The 20,570-nt window shown below is 47.3% G+C and overlaps 1 protein-coding gene across 1 annotated transcript in view; it reads right to left on the minus strand.

The window, feature by feature from the left end:
* enpp4 (ectonucleotide pyrophosphatase/phosphodiesterase 4) overlaps positions 1-20,570 on the minus strand; it is a 108,290-nt gene that overhangs the window by 52,792 nt on the left and 34,928 nt on the right. Inside the window, exons 4-5 of the mRNA XM_084323276.1 lie at positions 11,992-12,096; positions 2,598-2,796 (exon numbers count right to left, since the gene is read on the minus strand). Of these exons, the coding sequence (XP_084179402.1) occupies positions 2,598-2,796; positions 11,992-12,096 (304 nt within the window). The remainder of the gene's footprint in view (positions 1-2,597; positions 2,797-11,991; positions 12,097-20,570) is intronic.

Genomic DNA, 20,570 nt, shown 5'->3' on the forward strand with positions numbered 1-20,570 from the left:
TATGTCGCACGTGCGACACTGACGTCAGTCTGTGCGATGAATGAATTGACTTTAGTAGCACTGGTGCGATGGCCCGTGGCGCAAGCAAAAAAAAAGAAAATGTGACGGTAAATTGAATGGACCACAGCGCCACGCTATCCACTTGGTACTTGTAGTCTCGTGCGATTAAAAACAATGTCCCGTCTCGCGTAGAGTCCATAATCAAACACCAAATCCCATAATCCCTAGAGAACAATATCCCCGCGACTAAGTTGCGAGCTCAATGTACACTGACTGGGTGACTTCGACAAGATGAAGCGCTTTTTTAAGGTATTAAATCCAACAAAAGAAGTACAAGATCAAAACCCCAAACGAGCCCGAGAGGGACCACCGTTAATAGAAACGAGACAAAAGGAGAAGATTAACAAGATGTACAGATATAACGCAGAGTGGGAAAATGATTTTCCGTGGATATTTTTTAATGAGGAAGCACAGCTATTATTATTCTGTCACTGGTGCCGGGAGACTCCGGAAAAGATCCGATCAGAGAATCCCTATGTCGCGGGTAACAATAATATTAACATACATAACATAACACAATAATAACATATCCTAAAAAGGGATAACATTAATAAACACAATACGTCCCATCGACACATTCTTGCCCGGGATGCCTTCAACGCTAAACAAACAACCTGAGCGGGCCGGCACCCTCTTGCACTCGCTGAGTAAACAGACGACCAGAGCGGATGATGCTGATCTCCGTGAGGTAAAGTTTAAGATGAATGTGGCATATTGCATCGCCAAGGAAGAAATGCTGTTCACTAAATTTAAGCCGCTAATTTTACTCTGTAAAAAAAACTCCATCGTATGGCTACTTAAATTCCCCTCCGGGATCAATAAAGTATTAATTATCTATCTATAAATCAATCTATCTATCTATCTAATAACGAGACAATATGCAAATAAGGTAATAATAATAATAATTCATTTTATTTATAAAGCCCTTTTCATTCATGCAGAGTTCCTTGTACTTAGTTCTGATTAATGCAATAGTGTGTGTGTGTGTGTGTGTGTGTGGATCTGAAAAAGTGGCCAGCAGACATGATGCTGGAACTGTGACACGTGTGCAGTGCACACACACACACGCACGCACACGAATAATTATAATAATAATAATACATTTATTTATTTGGTTCCACAAATATGTACAGGTGTTTGTATGCATTATATCTATTTGTTATGTTGGTTTCTAGGTGTTTCTAGGTTGGTTTCTAGCTTTCCCTGTAATATGAGTCCACACCAGCGCTGCCTGGTCTCGGACTGCTTCATATCGGTTATATGGTTATGTCCTTGTTCTTTTTGTTTTACATTATGGGCAAATAAAGAAAGAATTTGTCTAAAAGCATTTCTTGTTAAAGTTTGGATTTTGTGTGCCCTGTATGCAAGATTCATGTCCCTTGCCAGTCACATACCTATTTAAGTAATGAACTGCACTACTTGTGGTTGTTTTTAGAGATTTTAGAGACGTTTTATACTCGTGCTACAAGATTTTGGCCTGTGCTACAAAACTATCAACCTCTGTAGCACCAGTGCTATGTGCAAAAAAAGTTAACGTACAGCCCTGCACTGTGAGGTGACCTCTGACCTCTGAGTGGGATGTGACACTGTGAGGTGACCTCTGAGTGGGATGTGACACTGTGAGGTGACCTCTGAGTGGGATGTGACACTGTGAGGTGACCTCTGAGTGGGATGTGACACTGTGAGGTGACCTCTGAGTGGGATGTGACACTGTGAGGTGACCTCTGACCTCTGAGTGGGATGTGACACTGAGGTGACCTCTGACCTCTGAGTGGGATGTGACACTGTGAGGTGACCTCTGAACTCTGACCTCTGAGTGGGATGTGACACTGTGAGGTGACCTCTGAGTGGGATGTGACACTGTGAGGTGACCTCTGACCTCTGAGTGGGATGTGACACTGTGAGGTGACCTCTCAACTCTGACCTCTGAGTGGGATGTGACACTGTGAGGTGACCTCTGAGTGGGATGTGACAGTGTGAGGTGACCTCTGACCTCTGAGTGGGATGTGACACTGTGAGGTGACCTCTGAGTGGGATGTGACACTGTGAGGTGACCTCTGACCTCTGAGTGGGATGTGACAGTGAGGTGAACTCTGACCTCTGAGTGGGATGTGACAGTGTGAGGTGACCTCTGACCTCTGAGTGGGATGTAACAGTGAGGTGAACTCTGACCTCTGAGTGGGATGTGACACTGTGAGGTGACCTCTGACCTCTGAGTGGGATGTGACACTGTGAGGTGACCTCTGAGTGGGATGTGACAGTGTGAGGTGAACTCTGACCTCTGAGTGGGATGTGACACTGTGAGGTGACCTCTGACCTCTGAGTGGGATGTGACAGTGAGGTGAACTCTGACCTCTGAGTGGGGTGTGACACTGTGAGGTGAACTCTGACCTCTGAGTGGGATGTGACAGTGAGGTGAACTCTGACCTCTGAGTGGGGTGTGACACTGTGAGGTGAACTCTGACCTCTGAGTGGGATGTGACAGTGAGGTGAACTCTGACCTCTGAGTGGGGTGTGACACTGAGGTGAACTCTGACCTCTGAGTGGGATGAGCGCTGCCACGGGCGTGAGGTCCACCAGGGTGTAGGCGTCGGGGGGGATGCAGTCGTCCAGGCGGATGAGGCGCTGGGCGGAGCACTGGGTCATGCCGTGGTCACTGACCACCAGCAGGTTGACACGCCCCCACAGCCCCGCCCCCTTCAGCTCCGACACCATCAGCCCAATGTTGTCGTCTACCTACACACACACACACACACACATACACACACACACACACACACACACACACACACACAATTCACTATCAATTCTAATCAAATTCAGGATGCGGAGCTAATGATGCTAATGATGGAGCATCGCCGTCGGTTGTGTGATAGTAAAGGATTAACCTTCTGTCGTGTAGCAGTGAAAGGGTTAACAGGTGCTATAGATAACATTCAGCCACTAGGTGTCGCACTAGAGCACCAGCTGGTCATTTATCAGGTGCATTCCATGTGGGAAATGGGAAGTACAACATGTAAAGGACAGGTATGTGAGAGAGGTTGGGTGTGTGTGTGAGAGAGGTTGGGTGTGTGTGTGAGAGAGGTTGGGTGTGTGTGTGAGAGAGGTTGGGTGTGTGTGTGAGAGAGGTTGGGTGTGTATGTGAGAGAGGTTGGGTGTGTGTGTGAGAGAGGTTGGGTGTGTGTGTGAGAGAGGTTGGGTGTGTGTGAGAGAGAGGTTGTGTGTGTGTGTGTGAGAGAGGTTGTGTGTGTGTGTGTGTGTGTGTGTGAGAGAGGTTGGGTGTGTGTGTGAGAGAGGTTGTGTGTGTGTGTGTGTGTGAGAGAGGTTGGATATGTGTGTGAGAGAGGTTGGGTGTGTTGGAGAGAGGTTGGGTGTGTGTGTGAGAGGTTGGGTGTGTGTGTGAGAGAGGTTGGGTGTGTGTGTGAGAGAGGTTGGGTGTGTATGTGAGAGAGGTTGGGTGTGTATGTGAGAGAGGTTGGGTGTGTGTGTGAGAGGTTGGGTGTGTGTGTGAGAGAGGTTGGGTGTGTGTTGGAGAGAGGTTGGGTGTGTGTGTGAGAGAGGTTGGGTGTGTATGTGAGAGAGGTTGGGTGTGTATGTGAGAGAGGTTGGGTGTGTATGTGAGAGAGGTTGGGTGTGTGTGTGAGAGAGGTTGGGTGTGTGTGTGAGAGAGGTTGGGTGTGTGTGTGAGAGAGGTTGGGTGTGTGTGAGAGAGGTTGGGTGTGTATGTGAGAGAGGTTGGGTGTGTGTGTGTGAGAGAGGTTGGGTGTGTGTGTGAGAGAGGTTGGGTGTGTGTGTGAGAGAGGTTGGGTGTGTGTGTGAGAGAGGTTGGGTGTGTGTGTGAGAGAGGTTGGGTGTGTGTTGGAGAGAGGTTGGGTGTGTGTGTGTGTGAGAGAGGTTGGGTGTGTGTGTGAGAGAGGTTGGGTGTGTATGTGAGAGAGGTTGGGTGTGTGTGTGAGAGAGGTTGGGTGTGTGTGTGAGAGAGGTTGGGTGTGTGTGTGAGAGAGGTTGGGTGTGTGTGTGAGAGGTTGGGTGTGTGTGTGAGAGAGGTTGGTGTGTGTGTGAGAGAGGTTGGGTGTGTATGTGAGAGAGGTTGGGTGTGTGTGTGAGAGAGGTTGGGTGTGTATGTGAGAGGGGTTGGGTGTGTGTGTGAGAGAGGTTGGGTGTGTGTGTGTGAGAGAGGTTGGGTGTGTGTGTGAGAGAGGTTGGGTGTGTGTGTGAGAGAGGTTGGGTGTGTATGTGAGAGAGGTTGGGTGTGTGTGTGTGAGAGAGGTTGGGTGTGTGTGTGAGAGAGGTTGGGTGTGTGTGTGTGAGAGAGGTTGGGTGTGTGTGTGAGAGAGGTTGGGTGTGTGTTGGAGAGAGGTTGGGTGTGTGTGTGTGTGAGAGAGGTTGGGTGTGTGTGTGAGAGAGGTTGGGTGTGTGTGTGAGAGAGGTTGGGTGTGTGTGTGAGAGAGGTTGGGTGTGTGTTGGAGAGAGGTTGGGTGTGTGTGTGTGTGTGAGAGAGGTTGGGTGTGTGTGTGAGAGAGGTTGGGTGTGTATGTGAGAGAGGTTGGGTGTGTGTGTGAGAGAGGTTGGGTGTGTGTGTGAGAGAGGTTGGGTGTGTGTGTGTGAGAGAGGTTGGGTGTGTGTGTGAGAGAGGTTGGGTGTGTGTGTGTGAGAGAGGTTGGGTGTGTGTGTGAGAGAGGTTGGGTGTGTGTTGGAGAGAGGTTGGGTGTGTGTGTGTGAGAGAGGTTGGGTGTGTGTGTGAGAGAGGTTGGGTGTGTGTGTGAGAGAGGGTTGGGTGTGTGTGTGAGAGAGGTTGGGTGTGTGTTGGAGAGAGGTTGGGTGTGTGTGTGTGTGAGAGAGGTTGGGTGTGTGTGTGAGAGAGGTTGGGTGTGTATGTGAGAGAGGTTGGGTGTGTGTGTGAGAGAGGTTGGGTGTGTGTGTGAGAGAGGTTGGGTGTGTGTGTGAGAGAGGTTGGGTGTGTGTGTGAGAGAGGTTGGGTGTGTGTGTGAGAGAGGTTGGGTGTGTGTGTGTGAGAGAGGTTGGGTGTGTGTGTGAGAGAGGTTGGGTGTGTGTGTGAGAGAGGTTGGGTGTGTGTGAGAGAGGTTGGGTGTGTGTGTGAGAGAGGTTGGATGTGTGTGTGAGAGAGGTTGGGTGTGTGTGTGAGAGAGGTTGGGTGTGTGTGTGAGAGAGGTTGGGTGTGTATGTGAGATGTTGGGTGTGTATGTGAGAGAGGTTGGGTGTGTGTGTGAGAGAGGTTGGGTGTGTGTGTGAGAGAGGTTGGGTGTGTGTGTGAGAGAGGTTGGGTGTGTGTGTGAGAGAGGTTGGGTGTGTGTGTGAGAGAGGTTGGGTGTGAGCAGGGGAGGAAACAAACTTTTTGGCTTACCAGCCAACTGGCGGGTAGATTATTTGTTTTACCAGCCAAAAAAAAATCGCGTATGTGTCCCCCACCGGCAGCCCTTTCTTCTCATCTAAACTGCAGAGACAAAATGGGTGATTATTAGCTTGTTAAACTGATGTTACCGTAACCACCAGTCCCCACCCCACCTACCCAACCCCCTCCAATGTACAGTTTCTTCCCCCTCAAATGTATATACTATTTTTAGAAACTCTGTCTCTTAATCAGAGTTTCCAACGCCAGGGTCTATGTGACAGGCATTGTACTCTTAAACAGTGCTGTATTTCTGTAGATCTGGTACGTCATAAATGTCTGGATGGAACAGTACTGTATGTCATGTATGTTATGATTAATTGAAAATGGGGGACCGGGACCCTGATGTAAACAAGACGAAAGTCTTTCTCTGGTCTGCATCCCCTTAACAATTGTGTGTATTGAGCTGTAATGTATTTATAGGAGCCAAAGCACTCATAAGTGATACCTTATTTATATTGGCTTAGTTGCCTACACTGTTAACATCTACATTTCAGAATACAATGGGGCTTAGCTGTATATTTAGGTTATTGTATTATATTTAGTGAGAATTAGGGATGCCCCGATCACGTTTTTTGCCACCGATACCGATCGTCTATGAGTCATATCGGCCGATACACTGCCGATACTAGGGATGCTCGATATTGGCTTTTTTACCGATACCGATATTGTCCAACTCTTAATTTCCGATACCGATATCAACCGATATCACATTTTAATGCCGATATCGGCCGATAATATCGGTAGGCCGATAATATCGGACATCATTTCTATAGAAATGTAAAAAAATATATATATATATTTTTTGAAAACCGATACCGATATTTTCCGATATCACATTTTAATGCCGATATCGGCCAATAATATCGGACATCCCTAGCCGATACCGATCGTTTTTGGTTTTCTTATAGTAGCTGGCAGTATTATACTGTAGGTCTAACACAGGCATTCTCTAAGTCCTGTCTAAATTATCTAATCTAATCTTAGAAATTAAGTAAAGTGAATAGTACTGGGTGTTGAGCATAACAGTGTCTAAGTTAATTTACTTCTGACCATTATAGTCAAAAGTATTTTCCTATGAACTGAAACTTATAAGATGTTCTCAGTGTTCAGTTAGCTATGAAGCACGATAGCTAATTAGCCAACAACTGCTAAAGCTAATGATGTTATAAGACATTGATATCTGTAGCTACTGCTAGCCAGCTAGATAACGTTAGATAATGCCTAATGTATTAAACTAAAGTGAATAGTTGACTGGGTCATTTTGTTTAAACAGTAATGTTAGCTAGGTAGCTAACGTTAGCTCACGGAACAACGATAGCTAGTTAGCCAACACTAGCCAATACTGTGAAAACGATTGCCAAAATGATGATATCAGACGTTGATATCAGGAGCTATCAGTAGCTAGCCAGCTAGATAACGTTAGACAATGCCTCATGTATTAAACTAAAGTGAATAGTTGATTGGGTAATTGTTACGGACCCTCCCTATATTTAACTCAAGATTAACTTAAAAAAAAAAAAAAAAAAAAAGAAAAATTACTAGACTTCACTCAGGTGTATTATTGATGCTCTCATTGATACTATGTTTGTTTCTGAAGTGTGTGTGTGTGTGTGTGTGTGTGTGTGTGTGTGTGTGTGTGTGTGTGTGTGTGTGTGTGTGTGTGTGTGTGTGTGTGTGTGTGTGTGTGTGTGTGAGATATAGAGAGAGAGGGGGGTGAGAGAGATGAGGAAGGGGCAAAAGAGAAAAAGAGCTGGGAGAGTGTGTGTGTGAGGGAGAGAGGGGGGTGTGTGATTAATCAGCCCTTGTGTGTGTGAATGTAACAAGTTCCTAACGTTTTCTTTCCCCTATTATTTCATGCACACTTTATTCATTGTTTTAAATTATTATTTTCTTTTAAGTTATTTTGTGCATCACTCTGTTTTGAATTTGATGCAAATTTGCAATGCATGAGGGTCATCCTTTTGTGTTAAATGGCTGCACAAAGCAAGCATTTGTTGACTCGCATGTTGATAAGAGTATTAAAACTTGGAACTTGAAAAAGATCTGTTTAAGGTAAAAAAATAAAATAAAAATGCGATTAATTTGCGATTAATCGCGAGTTAACTATGGGCAATCATGCGATTAATCGAGTTAAATATTTTAATCGTTTGACAGCACTAATATATATATATATATATATATATATATATATATAGGGAGTTATGTATATTATGTATTATGTGTTATGTATGTAGGCAGGTTGTTTTGTTGTCTTTTGTCTCCCTCCTGTGTAACATATCTGTCTCTCAGGGTCTCTCAGTTCCAGCAGCAGCTGGTCAATCACCATCTCACTCCAGCAACAGCAACAGCAGCAGCAACAGCTGAGGCTCATCAGCAATTAACCTCCTCTCTCCCTTCATATATCCCATTGTGTGCAGTGTTAGCCAGAGCTCTGTCGGTGTCTGTGGTGGTAATTATATATTGTGGTGTTGGTGATAGAGCTCTCATTTGGTGGTATCTTTGGGGTACTTTTGTGTCAGAGCTGGTCAAAGCTCTGTTTGAGCTCATTTTGTGTCAGAGCTGGTAAAAGCTCTGTGTGAGCTCATTTTGTGTGAGAGCTGGTCAAGGCTATGGTTCTTTGCGCCATTTTCAATAGTATTGTATCTTTTGTGTTCCTGCCTGTTGTACATTTCTGTGTATCCCATAACCTGTTTGTGTATTTGTTTGTTCCCTTGTCACCCAGCCTATGGTGATTATTTGTCCTGTATACTAATCTTTTGTTTCGCACACAGGGACATTGAGGACAGGAAGATACCCTGGGTCTACATTTTTGCATCACGTAGGTGACCTGATGTTAAAGACACCAGCTTTAGAGTAAGCACCACCACCTGTACTTTTGGGCGTTCAGCGCCTGTAAAGGGGGGGGGGTGGGTTTTCATTTCCTTTTGTATTTTATTTGGTGCCACTAGGTAGTCCTCCTTGCTCTCTGTGTTGCTGAGTTTTGTTTTGTGAAATAAATACTATTATATTGCAAATTGTTTCTGTGGTTTTGTGTCACTGCACCCTCACCTACCCTGTCTGTGGCCTCATGTTGCGTCCCCTTACTGGGGTGCGTAACAGTAATTTTGTTTAAACAGTAAGCTAGTATCACTCGAGGTGCACTCGAGTCTTGCCGGAGCATTTGTTGACATGGGTCTGTGAGGGGGAGGGGCAAGGCGTGCAGCAGCAGCAGCTGTGAGCAAGAGACAGCGAGTGAGAACTCCGCTGAGAATTGGATCATGTTTTTCACGCGTGTCATTCGCTGCTGAAGTACGCAGGAGACTCCGCCTTGAGCCATCTAGTGTTTTATATCTATGTGACTAGCTACCGTAACGTTGGCTCTGGCGATTGTCTTTACTCGCCAGACTGGCGAGTGCTCTTCATGAATCACTCGCCAAACATAAAAAATACTTGCATTTGGCGAGTAAAATGGCCTAATTTCCTCCCCTGGGTGTGTGTGTGAGAGAGGCTGGGTGTGTGTGTGTGTGTGTTTTTCTTGTTGACACCAGCCACAAGGAGGTGCTAATCTTAGTAGGCTGTGCCTTCCGGGACAAGTATATCAAATACCAACCACTGCTCGATGTGATGGCCGGCCTTGGGTACAGGTGTAGATATAGTGTACTTGTGTTCGGAAGTCTTGGCCATGTATATAAATGCACCATGACTGGTCTGAGAATTGCTGCAATGTCAAAGTGAAAAGCCAAATAAATGGCCAAATATTGCTCTGTCTCAGCTATTATTGGCAGCTTAGCTGCGTGGAGAAGGAGGTGCTATGTGTCCCTTAAGTGTTCAGTGCTGCTTGGCCCTGATATATTTGAACCTCCCTCTCCTGTGGGGTCCCGCAAGGGTCCAGCCTTGGCCCGATCCTGTTCTCTCTTTACATGCTACCCCTTGGTCCAATCATTCAGAAGCACAACATCTCTTTTCACTGTTATGCTGACGACACACAGCTTTACCTTTCCCTGAAACCTAACAACCAGTCTCTACTTAACAGTCTCATGTCCTGCCTGGATGACGTTAAATGTTGGATGGCACAAAACATTCTACAACTAAATCAAAACAAATCCTCTTCGGTCCCCCAGACGCTGTCACCACCCTTACCAACAGCCTTGGCAACCTGTCCTCCCTGGTCAAGCCTTATGTCAAGAACCTAGGTGTCATTTTTTATCCACAATTTAAATTCGACAGACAAGTGAACTCAGTGGTAAAGGCATGTTTTTTCCAACTACGCACCATTGCCAAACTCAAAGCCCTTCTCTCCCCTGCAGACCTTCAGAGAGTCATCCACGCCTTCATTTAATCTAGATTAGACTACTGCAACTCCCTCTATATAGGCATTAACCAGTCTTCCCTGTCCCGCTTACAACTGGTACAAAACGCTGCTGCCAGACTGTTGACCGGAACCCGCAAGAGAGACCACATCACCCCTGTCCTTGCCTCCCTTCATTGGCTTCAAGTACGCTACAGGATAGATTTTAAGGTTCTCCTATTTGTTTTTAAAGCCCTTAATGGTCATCCCCCCTCCTACATCTCAGACCTCCTATCCCCCTATTCCAACACCAGGTCCCTCAGGTCAGCCGATCAGAGGCTCCTGACAGTCCGGAGGTCTAACCTCAAGCTCAGGGGGGGCCGTGCGTTTGCTATCGCAGCCCCTGAACTGTGGAACAGCATCCCCACCTCCATTAGGCTTGCCCCCTCGCCTTCAAAATTGGCCTCAAAACCCACTTCTACCTACTAGCCTTTCCCGTTCACTGACTCATGCCCTGTTTTCCTGTGCCCTCCCATAAAACGGAGTGTGATTGTTGTCAATATGTATCTATGTGTATACCCTCTGTACAGCACTTTGGTTGACACGTGACATGTTAAATGTGCTATATAAATAAATCTGATTGATTGATTGATTGATTGATTCCCTGTTTATGTAATATAATTTGTGGAACCAAATAAAGTATTCAAATGTGTGTGTATGTGTGTGTGTATGTGTGCGTATGTGTTTGTGTGCATGTGTGCGTGTTAAGGCTGTCCCAGAAGCCTGTTTTTGGGATTCGAATTTCGTCAGGGTTTTTCGAACGGACGTTCGAACCTTCGTTTTTAATAATATATATATATATATATATTTTTATAAATATCCTCAAACTAAATCCTCAATTTTAATAAAGTGATTAATCTGATTCAATTAGTATTCTTTTTATTAAATCAACTTTCCAGCCCCAGACCCAGCCCAGGGAGAATCCCCAGTCCAACTAAATCAACTTTCTTTAATGAATATAACTCATCAGTTTTAATACTATAATATTAGTGTAGCCTAATCTTTATCTACAACTGTTAACACTTTGGCTGCCATGAAACGTGTTTAGACGTCATTGCTGGCCATGCTAAAGTTGCCGGAGGACGCTGTACAGCGTCCTTATATCAATATTTCAAAAATCTGCGATCGGATTCATATGTCCCCTCCGCTGGCCTGAGATCCACCAGCAGGACCCACTGAGCTCTCTGGCGGTTCAGGAGCGCCATCTGGTGGCCGATCGGCGCAATCGCTTAACAGGATGTGCCATAGAGGTTGTGCTAGACGTCCGTATTACTTCCGGGCACTCGCTATAGGTCCCGGGACTCTGGCTCGTCACGCTACACAGTGATCGATTGCCAATAACTCGATAAACAACATGATTTGGACGTATATACCATTATACAAGCTGGAGATGGACCGGGTAGATTTACATCCCATAATGATAAGATTTCTACTCTACGATGATCGCCCAACGGCGCGCGGAGACTGGGGTGAGTTTTAGCGTGTAACGTTACCGTCTTCGATACTAACTGCTATTATCAACATTTGACCCACATTAGATGATTGGTATAACGCTGCCCATGGAATTATAAACGCTCCCTAGCCCATCCGGTCAACATCAGATGACGTGTAGTAACTTCTAGAAGTACGTCTAGTTGGAATTTTTTATATCGCGCTGATTGCCATAAAACTGTATTGCATCATCAATATAATGCATTTGGGGCTATAGATCACGTTCTGGAGAAAGCTGCAGAAAGAGATGAAAACATACTTATACATTAGACCATACTTTACTATGAATATGTGAATGAAAAAGTTTAACGTTGCTACACAATGAACAATACATATAGGACTTTGAATGGGCCCTAATAATGGCAATGTAGCAATAGAATTTAAAAAGTTATAGCCATGCAAAGAAGGGGTACTTCTCCATAGACAAATAGAGACGGCAACCTATGGTATATCATGAATTTAACCCAAGGCAACCAAAGTGTTAAGAAAAACCCATTGGTTTAAACAGAATGAAGAAAAAAAATAAGAAAAAAAAATATATATATATTTATTTTTATAAAAAAAAGATTTAATGTTGATTTAGAATTTGAATGCCAACGTAACGAACGAACGTTTGGGCTCAGCCCTAGTGCGTGTGTGTGTGTGTGTGTATGTGTGTGTGTGTGTGCATGTATGTGTGTCTGTGTGTGTGTGTGTGTACCTCTCTGAGCGCCGCCCCCATGGCGCTGGTGTTGTCAGGACCAAACAGGTGGCCGGACCAGTCAGGCTCCTCCCAGTAGAGGGCTGCAAACCGTGCTCCTCCCTCCTGAAACACATGGTCTAGTTTACCAAACACACCCTCTAATTTAACCCCTCCCTCCTGAAACACATGGTCTAGTTTAACCCCTCCCTCCTGAAACACATGGTCTAGTTTAACAAACACACCCTCTAGTCAAGTCAAGTAAATTTTATTTATATAGTGTAGAAATCGTCGGAAAGGAGAGACGCACCATTTCTATCTTGCGACAACACCAAGCAGTGTGTCATTTATTATATTTTTAGCACAAGTGACAGCTGTCAGATCTATGCCGTGCTAACCTCTCACAGCTCGTCGTCACCAAACATTTTATCAATGACATTCCACCAGCGCGTCTTCTCTAAGCCCAACCCCCAAAACCAACCTCATTAAAGTGACAGTGCCCCATCAATACATCAAAACAATACAATGGTGAATTATGTCCATAGCACCCACTACATACGTCCCCCCAGAATTCATCATAACAAAAGAAGTCAATGAACAGGAGGGCGGAGAACTCTGCCATAACGGCTCCGCCTGACCCCTGTAGCGGCCGGCGCCGCTGTAGGGAAAACCTTAAGGGCCCTACGGCCACTCGGGCACAGGATAGGTGGCGAGGGGGTCTCGTGGGCCTTACTCGGAAGACAGGGCAAGGTAGGGGGTCGTCCCCGCCGTGGGGGCTGGGCCAGTCCAACAGGTTTGCCCAAGTCCACATGAGCCGGTTTAAGGCGGTCTATGGAAATGTGTTCCAGCTTCCCGCCCATGTCCACAACAAAGTACTTGTCTCCAGCCTCCTGGACACGGAACGGACCGTCGTATGGAGGTTTCAAGGGGTCCCGATGGGCATCGTGACGGATGAAAACATATTCCGCTGACTGCAGACTTGTAGGGACGTGCGACCGGGGGAGGCCGTGCTGTGAGGTGGAGACCGGTGTGAATACCGGTGTGAATACCTTAGCCTTCTCCAGAAGTGCCGTCCGCTGCTGGGCTGCAGACCAGGGGGCAGTAATGTTAGGGATGAAATCCCCTGGCACCCGCAGAGGCTGCCCGTAAACCAGCTCGGCCGAGGAGGTCTGAAGGTCTTCCTTGGGGGCCGTCCTGAGACCAAGCATGACCCACGGGAGCCGGTGGACCCAGCCGCTGTCAGTAAGGCTGGCCCGAAGTGCTGCTTTCATTGAGCGGTGAAAGCGTTCGCATAACCCATTGGCCTGCGGGTGGTATGACGTAGTCCGGTGTAGCTTCACGCCCAGGCTCTTGGCGACCGTGTTCCAGAGCTCGGACGTGAACTGTGGGCCCCGGTCTGAAGAGAGGTCGGCTGGAGTGCCAAACCGGGGGGCGACCCAGGTTCCAATAAAGGCCCTGGCCACCTCGGCGGACGTCGTGGCTGACAGTGGAACTGCCTCTGGCCAACGGGTAGTCCTGTCTACCATAGTAAAGAGGTAACTGAAGCCGTGTGAGGGGGGCAGGGGGCCCACTAGGTCAACGTTCACGTGGTCGAACCTCCTTTCAGGTACAGGGAAGTGCTGCAGGGGGGTCTTGGTGTGACGGTACACTTTAGCGCGCTGGCACTCCAAACAGGAGTCAGCCCAGTCTCTCACATCTTTCCTAAGCCCAGGCCAGACAAACTTGGCGGACACTAGCCTCTGCGTAGGTTTCTTTCCCGGGTGGGAGAGGCCGTGAACAGCGTCATAAACACGCCGCCTCCATCCTGTGGGAACGATGGGGCGGGGCTGTTCCATAGAGACATCACACAGGAGTGTGGTGCCAGTTCTGTCAAAAACCACATCCTCTAACCGCAGGCTTGAGGTGGCTGACCTGAAATCTCACACTTCAGGGTCGGTAGCCTGGTCCGCCGCCATACCGGTGTAATCCAGCCCCAAGTGGATGGCACCCACTACAGCCCGGGAGAGGCAGTCTGCGACAAGGTTTGCTTTACCTGCCACATGTTGAATGTCAGTAGTGAACTCTGAGACATATGAGAGCTGTCGCTGTTGACGGGCGGACCATGGCTCAGACACCTTGGCCATGGTGAACGTCAGCGGCTTGTGATCCACGAAGGCCGTGAACTGGCGGGCCTCCAGCAGGAAACGAAAATGGCGGATGGCAAGATAGAGGCCGAGGAGCTCCCGATCGAAGGTGCTATACCTCCGCTCGCTGGGGCTTAACTGGCGGCTGAAAAAAGCGAGCGGCTGGCAAGCCCCGCCTACCCACTGTTCAAACACTGCGCCCACGGCAAAATCGGAGGCGTCGGTGGTGATGGAGATTGGGGCCTTAAAGGAAGGATGTGCCAGCATGGTGGCGTTGGCTAGGGCAGCCTTGGCATCCAGAAAAGCTTTGTCTCTCTCTGCAGACCAGTCGACAGCATGTTTTGGTGCTTTACCCCTAAGGGCCTCATACAAAGGCTGCATAATCCGAGCCGCCTGGGGAATAAAGCGGTGATAAAAGTTGATAATTCCGAGAAACTCCTGCAGTGACCTAACCGTGGGCGGCCGGGGAAAATTCATCACAGCTTTTACCTTCATGGGAAGAGGGACTGCTCCCTCTTTAGTGACTCTGTGCCCCAGGAAGTCAATGGTCGACCGCCCAAACTGGCATTTGGCCGGGTTGATTATCAGTCCATGCTCATTTAGCCGCTCAAAAAGCATCCGGAGGTGGGACATGTGCTCAGCCTTAGAGGCGCTGGCTATGAGGATATCATCCAAGTATACAAAAATAAAATCAAAGTCTCGTAGCACAGAGTCCATAAGGCGCTGGAACGTTTGTGCAGCGTTTTTGAGGCCGAATGGCATGCGCAGAAACTCAAATAGTCCAAATGGAGTTATGACTGCTGTTTTGGGGACGTCCAGCGGTTGGACGGGCACCTGATGATACCCACGCACAAGGTCCACCTTGGAAAACATAAATTTCCCTGAAAGGCGGGCAGAAAAGTCCTGAATGTGCGGGACTGGGTACCGGTCCGGCGTCGTAGCATCGTTGAGCCGGCGGTAATCCCCACACGGGCGCCACCCCCCTCCCGGCTTGGGGACAATGTGGAGGGGGGAGGCCCATGGGCTGTCGGAGCGACGGACAATGCCGAGGCGTTCCATGTTCTCGAACTCTGCCTTGGCAATGCTGAGCTTGACCGGGTCGAGGCGCCGAGCCCGGGCATAGACCCTTGGGTAGGTTTTAAGGGGAGGTAGACCTGCACGTCATCGGCGAAGCAATGGAATAAGATGTTATGTTTTGCCAAGATCTGGCCTAGGGGGAGTATATATAGGAGGAAGAGAGTGGGACCCAATATCGAGCCTTGGGGCACCCCGCAGGTGAGGGGGGCCACAGAGGAAGTGAAGTCACAAAGTTGGACAGAGAAGGTCCTATTACTTAAGTAGGACCGGAACCAGTCTAAGACGGGGCCCCTAAGGCCTACGTAATGCTCGAGGCGAGCTAAGAGGATGTGGTGATCTACCGTATCAAAGGCGGCTGTGAGGTCAAGGAGTAGTAGTAGGGATGAGTTACCTGCATCAGCAGTTGAAATCAGGTCGCTTAAGACACGGAGGAGGGCCGTTTCAGTGCTGTGTCGTGGTTTAAAGCCAGATTGGAATTTATCATGGATGTTGTTGTGTTCAAGGAATGATTGTAGCTGTATGTAGACTATGCACTCCAGGATTTTTGATAAAAATGGTAATTGTGAGATGGGTCTAAAATTGCCAAAGACAGAGGGATCGAGGTTGGGCTTCTTTATCCGGGGCTGGACCACAGCATGCTTGAAGGCAGCCGGGACACATCCAGTGCTGAGGCAGGCGTTTAGTAGAGGTAATAATGTGAGGAGGACAGGGTCAGGTACTTCCTTTAGGATGCGCGAGGGGAGTGCGTCTGAGGGGCAATTTGTTGGTCGCAGGTGTTTAATGGCATCAGAAAGGGAGGAGAGGGAGACCGGGGCAAACTGGTCAAAAACAGCAGGCAGTGGGGGGGGGGGAGGGGGGGGGGGGGTGTGAGGGGGTGGTGGGGGGGTGGCAGGGGGGAGAGAGATCTAAGGGCAGAGACTTTGCTGATGAAAAAATGTTGGAAGCCTTCACATAGAGCTTATGAAGGTACGACAGAGGGAGTGGCACAGGGGTTGATGAGGGAGTTTAGGACTTTGAACAAGGCCTGGGGTTTATTTGAATTTGTTGTGACTAGGTTAGAAATGTAAGTTGTTTTTGCAGTTTTGACAGCCGTTTGGTAGATGGACAGAGCGCTGTGTAGGATTTGGAGAGAGACATGGAACCTGTCCTTCCTCCACTTCCTCTCGGCACGTCTACATGCACATCTGAGAGTACGCGTGGATTCATTTAGCCAGGGTGTGGGGAGGGGTTTTATGCGTTTAGTTTTAAAAGGTGCTACAGTATTTAAAATATCGGTGCATGACTTGTTGAACATGGAGAGATAGTCATCAATATTTGGGACACTGTTTGCATTTAAGACACATATTGGGGAGCTGGAGAAGGCATCAGAAAAGTGGGCAGCAGTGTCAGAGGTAAACGTGCAGGATTTTTTTGTAGGTACATGAGGGGAAATAGCAGAGCAAGGGATTTTAGTGGAGAAAACAATAGGTGAGTGGTCAGAAAAAGAAGCAGCACATATATAAATTATATTGACAGGACGAGATCAAGTGTGTGTCCTTTTTCATGCGTTGGTGCTGTGACAGATTGGATGAGATTGAAAGAGTCAATGAGATTTAGGAAATCTCGCGACAGGGGATGTGATTCGCAACACACATGGATATTAAAATCGCAGCATAGGAGAATGTGATCGTATCTAACCATCAGTCCGGAGAGGAAGTCCATGAAGTCATTTAAAAAGTCCTTATTGTATTTAGGCGGGCGGTATATGACGGCGCAGAACACGACGGATGACAAGCTTAGTTCAAAAGATTGAACTTCGAAACTATCGTATTTCGCTGCCGACTGTGAGAGGCAGTGGAGAGTGGATTTGAACACAGAGGCTATTCCACCCCCTCTAGTTTAACTCCTCCCTCCTGAAACACATGGTCTAGTTTAACAAACACACCCTCTAGTTTAACTCCTCCCTCCTGAAACACATGGTCTAGTTTAACCCCTCCCTTCTGAAACACATGGTCTAGTTTAACAAACACACCCTCTAGCTTAACTCCTCCGTCCTGAAACACATGGGTCTAGTTTAACCCCTCCCTCCTGAAACACATGGTCTAGTTTAACAAACACACCCTCTAGTTTAACTCCTCCCTCCTGAAACACATGGTCTAGTTTAACCCCTCCCTCCTGAAACACATGGTCTAGTTTAACAAACACATGCTCTAGTTTAACTCCTCCCTCCTGAAACACATGGTCTAGTTGAACTCCTCCCTCCTGAAACACATGGTCTAGTTTAACTCCTCCCTCCTGAAACACATGGTCTAGTTTAACCCCTCCCTCCTGAAACACACCCTCTAGTTTAACTCCTCCCTCCTGAAACACATGGTCTAGTTTAACTCCTCCCTCCTGAAACACAGGGTCTAGTTTAACTCCTCCCTCCTGAAACACACCCTCTAGTTTAACTCCTCCCTCCTGAAACACATGGTCTAGTTTAACCCCTCCCTCCTGAAACACATGGTCTAGTTTAACAAACACACCCTCTAGTTTAACTCCTCCCTCCTGAAACACATGGTCTAGTTTAACCCCTCCCTCCTGAAACACATGGTCTAGTTTAACAAACACACGCTCTAGTTTAACTCCTCCCTCCTGAAACACATGGTCTAGTTGAACTCCTCCCTCCTGAAACACATGTCTAGTTTAACTCCTCCCTCCTGAAACACATCGTCTAGTTTAACCCCTCCTTCCTGAAACAAACCCTCTAGTTTACCTCCTCCCTCCTGAAACACACCCTCTAGTTTAACCCCTCCCTCCTGAAACACATGGTCTAGTTTAACTCCTCCCTCCTGAAACACATGGTATAGTTTAACTCCTCCCTCCTGAAACACATGGTCTAGTTTAACTCCTCCCTCCTGAAACACATGGTCTAGTTTAACTCCTCCCTCCTGAAACACACCCTCTAGTTTAAATCCTCCCTCCTGAAACACATGGTCTAGTTTAACTCCTCCCTCCTGAAACACAACCTCTAACTCCTCCCTCCTGAAACACATGGTCTAGTTTAACTCGTCCCTCCTGAAACACATGGTCTAGTTTAACCTCGTTTAACCCCTCCCTCCTGAAACACACCCTCTAGTTTAACTCCTCCCTCCTGAAACACACCCTCTAGTTTAACTCCTCCCTCCTGAAACACATAGTCTAGTTTAACCCCTCCCTCCTGAAACACACCCTCTAGTTTAACTCCTCCCTCCTGAAACACATGGTCTAGTTTAACTCCTCCCTCCTGAAACACATGGTCTAGTTTAACCCCTCCCTCCTGAAACACATGGTCTAGTTTAACAAACACACCCTCTAGTTTAACTCCTCCCTCCTGAAACACATGGTCTAGTTGAACTCCTCCCTCCTGAAACACATGGTCTAGTTTAACTCCTCCCTCCTGAAACACATGGTCTAGTTTAACCCCTCCTTCCTGAAACAAACCCTCTAGTTTACCTCCTCCCTCCTGAAACACACCCTCTAGTTTAACCCCTCCCTCCTGAAACACATGGTCTAGTTTAACTCCTCGCTCCTGAAACACACCCTCTAGTTTAACTCCTCCCTCCTGAAACACATGGTCTAGTTTAACTCCTCCCTCCTTAAACACATGGTATAGTTTAACTCCTCCCTCCTGAAACACACCCTCTAGTTTAACTCCTACCCTCCTGAAACACTTGGTCTAGTTTAACTCCTCCCTCCTGAAACACATGGTCTAGTTTAACTCCTCCCTCCTGAAACACACCCTCTACTTCAACTCCTCCCTCCTGAAACACATGGTCTAGTTTAAATCCTCCCTCCTGAAACACACCCTCTAGTTTAACTCCTCCCTCATGAAACACATGGTCTAGTTTATCTCCTCCCTCCTGAAACACATGGTCTAGTTTAACTCCTCCCTCCTGAAACACACCCTATAGTTTAACTCCTCCCTCCTAAAACACATGGTCTAGTTTAACTCCTCCCTCCTGAAACACATGGTCTAGTTTAACCCCTCCCTCCTGAAACACACCCTCTAGTTTAACTCCTCCCTCATGAAACACATGGTCTAGTTTAACTCCTCCCTCCTGAAACACACCCTCTAGTTTAACCCCTCCCTCCTGAAACACATGGTCTAGTTTAACTCCTCCCTCCTGAAACACATGGTCTAGTTTAACTCCTCCCTCCTGAAACACATGGCCTAGTTTAACACCTCCCTCCTGAAACACATGGTCTAGTTTAACCGCTCCCTCCTGAAACACATGGTCTAGTTTAACTCTTCCCTCCTGAAACACATTGTCTAGTTTAACTCCTCCCTCCTGAAACACATGGTCTAGTTTAACTCCTCCCTCCTGAAACACACCCTCTAGTTTAACTCCTCCCTCCTGAAACACATGGTCTAGTTTAACTCCTTCCTCCTGAAACACATAGTCTAGTTTAACTCCTCCCTCCTGAAACACATGGTCTAGTTTAACTCCTCCCTCCTGAAACACACCCCCTAGTTTAACTCCTCCTTCCTGAAATACGCCCTCTCGTTTAACCCCTCCCTCCTGAAACACATGGTCTAGTTTAACTCCTCCCTCCTGAAACACATGGTCTAGTTTAACTCCTCCCTCCTGAAACACACCCTCTAGTTCCACCCCTCCCTCCTGAAACACATGGTCTAGTTTAACTCCTCCCTCCTGAAACACAACCTCTAGTTTAACTCCTCCCTCCTGAAATACGCCCTCTAGTTTAACCCCTCCCTCCTGACACACATGGTCTAGTTTAACTCCTCCCTCCTGAAACACATGGTCTAGTTTAACTCCTACCTCCTGAAACACACCCTCTAGTTTAACCCCTCCCTCCTGAAACACATGGTCTAGTTTAACCCCTCCCTCCTGAAACACACCCTCTAGTTTAACTCCTCCCTCCTGAAACACATGGTCTAGTTTAACTCCTCCCTCCTGAAACACATGGTCTAGTTTAACTCCTCCCTCCTGAAACACATGGTCTAGTTTAACTCCTCCCTCCTGAAACACAACCTCTAGTTTAACTCCTCCCTCCTGAAACACATGGTCTAGTTGAACTCCTCCCTCCTGAAACACATGGTCTAGTTTAACCCCTCCCTCCTGAAACACATGGTCTAGTTTAACCCCTCCCTCCTGAAACACACACTCTAGTTTAACTCCTCCCTCCTGAAACACATGGTCTAGTTTAACTCATCCCTCCTGAAACACACCCTCTAGTTTAACTCTTCCCTCCTGAAACATGTAGTCTAGTTTAACTCCTCCCTCCTGAAACACATGGTCTAGTTTAACCCCTCCCTCCTGAAACACACCCTCTAGTTTAACACCTCCCTCCTGAAACACACTCTAGTTTACCTCCTCCCTCCTGAAACACATGGTCTAGTTTAACTCCTCCCTCCTGAAACACATGGTCTAGTTTAAC

The sequence above is a fragment of the Notolepis coatsorum genome, assembly GCF_963971535.1.
Source record: "Notolepis coatsorum genome assembly, chromosome: 1".
Lineage (NCBI taxonomy): Eukaryota > Metazoa > Chordata > Actinopteri > Aulopiformes > Paralepididae > Notolepis > Notolepis coatsorum.